Source organism: Carassius carassius, chromosome 47, assembly GCF_963082965.1.
Source record: "Carassius carassius chromosome 47, fCarCar2.1, whole genome shotgun sequence".
Classification (NCBI taxonomy): Eukaryota; Metazoa; Chordata; class Actinopteri; order Cypriniformes; family Cyprinidae; genus Carassius; species Carassius carassius.
In genome coordinates, this window is record NC_081801.1 from 10307422 (window position 1) to 10316644 (window position 9223).

A 9223-nucleotide genomic window follows, 5' to 3' on the forward strand; every position below is an offset into this window, starting at 1 on the left:
ACATCCAGCAACAACCCTGCTATTTGCTCCTTGTTGAATTACTAAACCAACATCATCATGACTCTCGAGGAAGTTGTCATCCAGAAGCCCATCAAGAGAGCTCAGTGCACTGGAAAAGCACTGGAGGAAGTTTTGGTTTCTTCCAAAGCGAACGACTGCCTTACCATTGGCGTTTACGAATCTGCCAAAGTTATGAATGTGTGAGTATAATGTCCATTGTTTCTTCCCTCATGCAGCCTTTTTTATCAAGCATTTTGACTGATTTATTAGTACAAGTTGTGCTTATAATTTGCCTTTCTTTGTATTTCAGTGACCCAGACAGCGTGTCTTTCTGCGTCCTGGCGATGGATGAGGAGTTTGAGTGCGACATCGCTCTCCAAATCCACTTCACTCTCATCCAAGCCTTCTGTTTCGACAACGACATCAGCATCGTCAGTGTGAATGACATGCAACGTCTTTCTGAGATTATTGGTGACAATGCTGAACAATTTGAGGATGCTCACTGCGTTCTTATCACGGTATGTATGCGGAAAAAAAATTTAATTTACCCATTAGCCAAAGCAGAAACTATATTTATGCATTTGCAACGTTTTAGGTGCCAAGCTAAACATGCATTTGTCTTCATCACAACAGAAACCAGCTGAGAACTCCTGGGAGGATCCATCTTTGGAGAAGCTTCACCTGTTCTGTGAAGAAAGTCGCAGCTATAACGAGTGGGTTCCTGAGATCACTCTGCCCGAGCGTTGATCTGGAGCTTTACTCTTCTCTGTTGAGATGCTGTAAACCTTGAGGAATACTCGACTCATCCTTCGAAGCAAGGATGCTGATGTTTCCACATCCCTGGATGCTCCTGAGGAGGCTGAACCGTCCAGGCAGCGCGAGGCAGGCCCGAGTGGCCCTCGCGGTTCTACGTCGTTCCTCGTCCCGTCCATGCCAAGATGATCCTCATTCTTTATGTAAATGAGGTCAGGTATGCCACGAGAGCGACACAATGGCCCTCATTCTTTGTGCGGATGAGGTTTGGAGAGGAAGGAGAAGCGAGTTTTGCCTCTGTTCCACAGAGCAAATATCGCATGCGTTGGACACGCAGAGGACGCGGCGGTGCGTCGAAGCAGCGTTTTTAAAAAATGGACTTCAACATCTCTGACATTTTTAAAAATGGAATTGCCGTACAATATAACGTACCTTATTGTCGGGCAATGTGCTTTCCACTTTCCAGAATTGTCTTATTCTCTAAAGGTTTCACTTTAGAAATATTAATGACATAAAAGAAAAAAAAAAAACTAACTTAAAAATCTCTGAAGGTTTCCCTTTAGAAATATTTGATATGTAAGAAAACTATTTAAATGTTGTTTTGCATTGTAGAAATGTCGGAGTGCATACAAATAAATGTATTTAAAATGAACAACTGTCATGTTTTCTCTCTTCAGCAGATGCCAAACTTTTTAATTGCATTAACAACATATTAACACACCATAGCTGGTAGCCTGTGACATGGATATTTAGGCTATAGTTCGAGAATGAAAACAAGGCTGTGAGGGATCGCCGTTCAGTAGCTGGGTTTTTTTGCTGTAGGCTAGCCTATATTTGGTTCAGCTGACACGGCATTGCAAAATGCATCAATTTCCTGACATAGTATACTCCAGAAACGTGTTTAAAGTAGATATAATATATCTTTAACTCGCTGCACGCGTATCACTCAGCCTCGTTTTCATTCCCGAAACGTAAAATTACGTCTTTAGTGAATAATGTCCATTTCTAAAGTTTTCATTCCTAAGTAACTCTGGATTGTGAGGCAGCATATAGTGTCATCTGCCATCTGCAGTCGCTGGTGATCTGCATGTGTATAGCTACAGCACAATAGAAGAGCGCTGTCCCGTTAAATTGGGGGCCCAGGCCAGCACAAGGAATTCATTGTTACCTCGGCAGATGTCTGAGCCACGACGCTACTCCATCTGCCAAGTAGCGCAGATGGGAGGTGAAGGCGGTGTCGCGGGGGTGAGTGTTGGGCTGCACTCGTATGGCTCGCTGTCAGTTGCTGTATTGTTAACAAACCGCCCGTGGCTTCTGCACGGCTTGCTGCAGCTCTCAGCGTTGAGAGAGGGACTTGAATGAACGCACACTGAATATGTAGGGCTATTTAGCGAAATGTTGTAAACAAAAATGGAGCAAAGCAGTAAAATCAGACAAATGTTATACGTTTTTATTTGCAAAAAATAAAAATATAAAAGCTGACTGAAATATAAATATTACGTAGGTTAAGCCACTGACAATTACGTACAATTTCTTGTGTAAAAGGAATCTATTTTAAAAGTACTGAATTAGTATGTAGTTTCACGTTGATTTGATCTATTAAATTTGTTGTGCTACAAGTGATAATCAGTAATGCTTCAGTAACTCCCACAGTAATATGCAGGTTGGTAAATGGTTTGTGTGCCCCAAAATTAAGACTTTGCTAACGTATTCACCCTCATGTTATCCCAAATCTGTACCTTCTTTATTCTGTGAAACACGAAAAGAAGATAGTTTAAAAATCTTGCAATTTGCAGCCATTGTGGTCAAGTATTGCTTTGGACCCCACTGACTTTCATTGTACTACTGAGAAAAAGACTGAATAAAAGGGATGAACAATGCCTTTAAGAAAGCACACACAGTTTTGAGGAGTGTCGTAGGTTCCTGTAAGCACGGAGACTGTCTCTTTTAGGATCTTTGACGACTCCACTGATTATAGGCGCAGACTCGGCTCCATTGTTTTTTTTAACTCTGTGCAGTAGTATGCGGAAAACCCCTGTAATGGGACTGCGCATACGCTTTCCTTGGTTACTGAGAATATGTTCCTGAGTGACTCCCAGTTTCTCCAGGATACCTTTTACCTCTTCCTGGTCTCTGTCTAACTCCCCTGGGCCGGCCTCTATTAGATGAATGGGGTTGAGCTGGTATAAGGGAGGTATAGGCCGGAAGAGTTCCACTGGCAGCAGCCACTCGCAGCCCAGCATCTGGTCTAGTGCGCATCGCTCTAAAGGTTCTGCCTTCAAGATCCCCCTGATCAGCCGCTGACATGAAGCTGATACCCAGGTTGGCAGAATGTAGGCACCCTCCAGCACGCTTTGGCGCAACTTGGCCACAGTGTCAGCGCGGAAAGGCAATGTGCCAGTCACCATGAAAAAAAGCAGGACGCCCATTGCCCACACATCCACAGGTGGCCCGATGTAAGACTCATCTTTGAAAAGTTCTGGAGCTGAATAAGGAGGAGAACCGCAAAAGGTGTCTAGGGCTTGGTTGCAATTGTTGACCCTCGTGCTGAAGCCAAAATCTGCCACTTTTATGCAGGAGTTGGTTGTATAAAGAACATTTTCCGCCTTCAGATCACGATGGATGATGTTTTTCTCATGCTGAAATGAACACAGATATATAAATTCAAGAAGCTGTCGTCAATTCAACATTCTCATCCAGTGATTCAAATTATTTGGGTCAAAAATGTGTGTGTGTTAGACAAAATTTTGTTTAAATTTAATTTAGTTTTTCAAAATACATTTTAGTGCGGAAATTGGCTCTTCATAGAAGAGGTGTATTCAAACCATGCACTGCATTTTTAAGTGTTTTTGAATTAATAGAATATTAATTATTAATATTCATTATTAGAATATTCTAATTCTATTCTTTAAAAAAACAGTTGTATCTTTTAGACTTGCGCTATATTCATCTGCTGCTTATTTTCTTTAAAAAAAGAAAAAACTAACACTAGCTTTCTAATCTTTTTGTATTCTATCTGTTTTCTTTTCATTTATTATACAATTTAAAAAAGCAAAAAACAAAAGACCTCTAACACTAGCTTGCTCTATTCTTTTTCTATTCTTACTCTATTTAATTTTTATTTATTATATTACCGTATTTATTAACCTTTGCTACATGTAGCATTAAACTAACTGAGATTTGTTATAGCACTTGTATATCATTGCTCTTATGCTGATTTTGATTGCTTCCATCTGTGTCTGAAAGTGTCTGCTAAATGTAAATGTAAAAGATCTGGATAAAAATGAGCATCATGTCAATAAACCATTTAACAGTTTTACTGTACTTACTATGACTTACTATTGGTGTGTTTTCTATAATCTAGACTTTAAAAAGTGATATATTATTGATATAGAAGATCTAACCATGTATTTAACTGCTGACAGGATTTGGGCGAAAACAATCTTGCTTTCTTGGTCAGAGAGTTTTCCAACGGAGCTGATTCTGGTGTGGAGATCTCCTCCTCCGGCGAGCTCCAAAACCAGGTACAACCGACTTGGCGTCTCCAGTACCTCATAGAGCTGCAGTAGGTTTGGGTGATATAAGCTCTCCATGCTGGAGATTTCTCTAGACAGCATCCTCTGGGTCTGCAGGTCGAGCCTCATCTTATCCATGATCTTAATGGCAACCTTGTCTACAGGAAATGCATGTGGAATAAAATCAGGATGAGGTCATTACACATTAATCCTGTTACTTTCTTAAATCTGACCCACATTTTCCATTTCCTAACCTAGATTCAAAAAGTGTTTATTCAAAACTAGCTAGATTATGCTAAATCTCTTCTACCTTTGGTGAGGGCATGGATGGCCAGTTTGACCTTCGAAAAGTTTCCACAGCCGATCTGACCACGGACCTTGTAGAAGCCCACCCTTCTGCCCACTGTCAGTTCCTTTATGATATCTTCATCATTGCACATTTCCAGAGTTAACTTTTCCAGGGGTGTTAGATGCTTGGAAGGGTCTGCATCCTCTTCCGGCTCTGACCCACATTCTGAGCTGTCCGTCAGAGTGTAAATGTTGTGCCGATGCACCTGCGGCAACACCTGACTTGCCCTTGTAGGCATTTTACAGCTGCTTAAGGCTGAAAAACAGGAACCAACAGTAACCAAGAGAAAAATTAGCTACAAGTCACAATATTTTTATGCATAGAAATGAGAAAACAGTCTGTACATTGCATGTCGAAAATATTTTAATATATTAAAATATCCGAAATAAATATTATAATATATGCTTGTTCCTGAGGAACAACTCTGTAATACGCAATCTTAATGGGATGTTTCAATCAAAAATTTTAATTCTGTCATCATCAATTTTTTTTATACTATGGAAGTCAGTGGTTACAAGCAAAAGAAAGAAACTCACACAAGGTTTGAACAACTTGGCAGTGAGTAAATGACAGAATTTACATTTTGGGGGCGAACTATCCCATTAAAACCATAGTTCTTTAACAGTCAGACTGAACATTTTTAGCTGGCATGAACATTTAATTACAGCCCATACTAACACTAATCGTATAAATAAGAAGTTTTACATAAGATTATTAATCATTTATATTACTGTAGAAGTTAACAAACATTTAAATTGCACTTTGTTGACTCTAAATGTATAAATAACATTAGCATGTAAAATAAATGACCTTACCGCTGTGCTCTTGTAGAAGACCAATGCATGGCTGCATTTCTTTGTTATAGGATTAGAAGTCAAAGAATATGTCCACATGTTCATATTGAGTTTCTAAAGTCAAATAATAATATTTAGCTTCTTTAACAGATCTAAAAATAAAAAATAAAAATCAGTTACATTATGTTTTTGTTAAGGTAATGTATGCCCATAACGCAGGCATTCATTTTAACTGTCCTCTTCTGTAACTGCATGAATAAAAATCATTGATGTGGTTTCTCCTGGATAGTCTTCCTGTCTCCAGGGAAGTCTTCAGCTCTCTCTGTCCATGACTCTTTCAAAGTGAAAGAGAACATGCTGGTATCATGTTTCCTAATCTGCCAGCTTTATTTAGAGTTACCTTAATCCTCCCCACTGTCCTAGACGATGCCTGTGATGAACAAAAGCCAAGGACCGCAGCCAAATAACCAGCAAACATGTGCACCGCTGATTCTTTTAAAGCTCTCGTGGGAGATATGGCATGTTTAATCTGGTGAGACACATACAATCATACAGAAGGTCAGAAGACTTTAGGGACATGATTGTCAGTGATCTTAATGAGGTTGATCTCTGACTGTGCAGTGTAGGATCATATGTTATGTAACAGCATTACTAATGAGATTACTGCAGGACAACATAAAGGGGTTTGGCTCATATGATTATTACAAGTCCGCTAGCCTCTCAGTGTGAATGATGAGGCTTTACATTTTCATGCTGGAGAGCATGTGTGCTGCTCGTGAGCATGATGCCGCATGCTGTTTTTCTTCGGTGTATAATATCTGCTTTTATTCTCTACCAAATAAGTGCAAAATATGTCAAAATGTTTAGCATTGACTAAAACTATTAAAAACATTTTGGATAATTGAAATAAAGCTGATATATACTGATTATATATATATATATTAAATAATTTAAAAAACTACAGTTTGTTGACAAATTTTAAAGTATTAAAAATGACCTAAAACTTAACTAAAAATAAAACGATAAAAAAAAAAAGTAAAATGACTGAAGCACACATATTTACAAAAATACATTATTAAATTTTAAATTTAATAATATTCATTATTAAAATGAAAACTGATTTTTATTTAAACTTTTAATAAAACTTTTTTTTTTTTTTTAAATTATATATTATTAAAATAACATTAATAATGTTGCATGCAATAATGTCTGCATGGAATAAATTATTTTAAATATATTTTTTTGTGATTTAAACTCTACTTAAGTAATTAATTTAACTTCTCTGAATGAACAAGCATATTCCTAGTATTTGATGTAAGGCAATTCCTTTGTGTATTGTAAGCATGTGCATGTGTGTGTTCCTGAAGAAGGCACAGAATTACCAGCCATCTCTGTTGATGAGATTACAAGCTTTATCTGGAAAGTGGCAGTTGTGTTTACAGGTGTCCTGAACAAATGCAAGCGCACTCAGGCCGTAATCTCCTGCAAGTCCATGTCCCCTGCCGTATCCTCCCCTTCTGAATGACCTCATATAGCAGTCTTAGTTTTTTCTCCTCTTCAGACGAGAGTCCATCAATCCGTGAAGGCTCTGCTGTTCCAGCTCTCTCACCCTCTGACGCAGAGCCTCAATATCTTTGTTTTTCTCTTCCTGAATGAACTGGAGCTTCTGGAGAATCAAACAGAACGATTCAATATATAGAGAGAACCTTTCTTTCCTCAATGACATGAGGTGTTTTGATGAAAGCTGCAGTACAACTCACTCTTTTAAAGATATTCTGTGGACGAGGAGCAGAAGATTGTGTCTGCAGCTGACTCTTTCTGGACATGGTCTGGGCCCTGGCAAGATTAGCACCGAACTGCAAAATATTAAACTTTTTTTTACAGCCATAAAACAAAACCAAGCAAAATGAAAAGTATTAAGAAGAAAAAAATGTAACCTTCAACAGATGAAGAAACCCATAGTGTATGAGAACTTATTAGAGTTTCATGCACAAAAATAGGTTTTCAAATGAAATTCTACCTACATTTGAAGTTTAATGATTTGGCTTTGCATTTCTTTCTCCTTCTCTCTCATCTGCTTTCGGTCATCTCCTCCAAAGCGCATGCATTTCTTTCAGTTCAATTCCACTTTCAGTTCAGTATCTTTAGCATCCACTTTGAAAACAAAATGGAATATGTCTCTAAGATGACAATTTTACATATATATTCATAATCTGAAACATCAAGACATTTTCTAAAAGTCTATTTGGCATCTGATATCAAACGTCCTATAGACGTACTGCAGATGAGCAAAAACTCTAAATAATACATCTTGCAGATGTAAATGCAGATATCAGATAGACGTGTCCGTGATGTACGTGTGCTATCAGGGATATCAAGGATCCCATTGGTTTTATTCAGGTTGATAAGGATGGTAGATGTTGTGACTTGACCTCACATTTCTTGTGTTTCTTTATCAGTCTTCCATCTCCCTCTGGTGTTGATCTTGTTGGGCTTTCATCTCAGATGCCTGCCATCATCTGAAGCCGAGTAGTGTTTTCCCACAACCACACGGGGGCAGGATCGAGCACAGACGCTCAAAACTTCTTACATTTTATGCTTATCCCAGCAGTAATAGATCTGAATACAAGCCAATCTTACCTCTAATTTAGCTTCGTTTTCTTTCTTCATTTGAAGAGCATTTTTCAGCCTTTCATTTTCAACTATATAGAGTTGTGAAATGAAATCACCATTGACCACATCAACTGTTCAGATAGGCCAGATAACATTTTTCAAAATATATTCTTTCAGCGCGGGCTGAGTAAATGATGACAGAATTTTCATTCTGGAAGTGAACTCTTCAATACGATTTAATACTCGATCGCACTGTTGTTGTAAGGTTTGTTGTAGACTTTGACAGTTTCAAAAAGCACCTCTGTGAAGAAAACAAAACTATGTCGAAGAAACAGCATTATTTAGGCTACAGTTTATAATGATACAATTAACGAATAACTTTTCTTTTTACTAATTACTTTAGTACAATTCAAGTATGAGAATATATATAAAAAACCTAAACACAAATTAAACCTTTTTTTTACCCTAAAAATATATATATATTGAAAATATATATATATATTTTTTATAATTGTCTTAACTTCGGTTAACTATTTCTTTGTTCTGTGCGATTTTTAGAAGTCTGCTTATCTCGTCCAGCTGTATTTCAAGAGTATCATTTTCCCTTCATCTTCATAATTTTCTTAATTATGCAAAACAGTCATTTTTACCTCAGAACATTAGTATCCTACTCGTAAAGCTTTTATAACGACACGTTCTTCACAAGTCCTATTTTAATATCTTATATACACATTTAAAGGCCTTACATTACTCCAGTTGGAGAAAATCTTTTGAAGTGTAGTCAAGTCGACGATAGTGAGCTTTTTCATCTTTAGTCTAATTAATTATGCAACAATGGATAACTAATTAACGCTTCCTCGCTTTTAAGATGAATACGCTGTAAGTAAACCACGCATAGTAAACTACGGATAGTCACGGTGTGTTTGTTTCCAAGATAAACAATCTTGTAAAAGAGCATATTGGAAAATGCTCCAAAATATCAAACACGTGTTCCCTGGAAGAAGCACAGGTGACAAGAGTGCAAAAGCAGTATTTCTAAGTTCATTGCTGCCATTTATTTAGAGTCAAGGTAGTCACATTATAGCTTTAAAAACATCGTGCACTGATAATTAAAACTGAACCCAGGCTAAAACATAGCAATGAGTATTCAAACCCAGTTTTCGTAAAAAAAAAAAAAAAAAAAAACCTTACTGTGTGGG

General features: G+C 37.6%; 2 protein-coding genes across 2 annotated transcripts; one reads left to right on the forward strand and one right to left on the reverse strand.

Moving 5' to 3' along the window:
- On the forward strand, positions 1 to 1408 carry LOC132130715 (growth arrest and DNA damage-inducible protein GADD45 gamma-like). Its single transcript, XM_059542511.1, has 3 exons — positions 1 to 200; positions 311 to 518; positions 634 to 1408. The coding sequence occupies exons 1-3, from the start codon at positions 58 to 60 to the stop codon at positions 745 to 747; spliced, it is 465 nt and encodes a 154-aa protein (XP_059398494.1). The 5' UTR covers positions 1 to 57; the 3' UTR covers positions 748 to 1408.
- A 1145-nt stretch (positions 1409 to 2553) lies between these two features.
- On the reverse strand, positions 2554 to 6140 carry LOC132130702 (serine/threonine-protein kinase NIM1-like). Its single transcript, XM_059542495.1, has 4 exons — positions 5433 to 6140; positions 4579 to 4872; positions 4158 to 4426; positions 2554 to 3392 (listed from the first exon to the last, which is right to left on the reverse strand). The coding sequence occupies exons 1-4, from the start codon at positions 5467 to 5469 to the stop codon at positions 2637 to 2639; spliced, it is 1356 nt and encodes a 451-aa protein (XP_059398478.1). The 5' UTR covers positions 5470 to 6140; the 3' UTR covers positions 2554 to 2636.
- Between the last annotated feature and the right edge of the window lie 3083 nt (positions 6141 to 9223).

What these genes read in the sequence shown, in the direction of transcription:
- LOC132130715 (XM_059542511.1), top strand. Translation starts at nt 58, where the DNA reads ATGACTCTCGAGGAAGTTGTCATCCAGAAGCCCATCAAGAGAGCTCAG. An exon ending in TCTGCCAAAGTTATGAATGT is followed by an intron (nt 201 to 310) that starts GTGAGTATAATG and finishes TTTGTATTTCAG; the next exon opens with TGACCCAGACAGCGTGTCTT. An exon ending in CTCACTGCGTTCTTATCACG is followed by an intron (nt 519 to 633) that starts GTATGTATGCGG and finishes TCATCACAACAG; the next exon opens with AAACCAGCTGAGAACTCCTG.
- LOC132130702 (XM_059542495.1), bottom strand. Translation starts at nt 5,469, where the DNA reads ATGCAGCCATGCATTGGTCTTCTACAAGAGCACAGCG. An exon ending in CATCCATGCCCTCACCAAAG is followed by an intron (nt 4,427 to 4,578) that starts GTAGAAGAGATT and finishes CATTTCCTGTAG; the next exon opens with ACAAGGTTGCCATTAAGATC. An exon ending in TGTCAGCAGTTAAATACATG is followed by an intron (nt 3,393 to 4,157) that starts GTTAGATCTTCT and finishes TGTTCATTTCAG; the next exon opens with CATGAGAAAAACATCATCCA.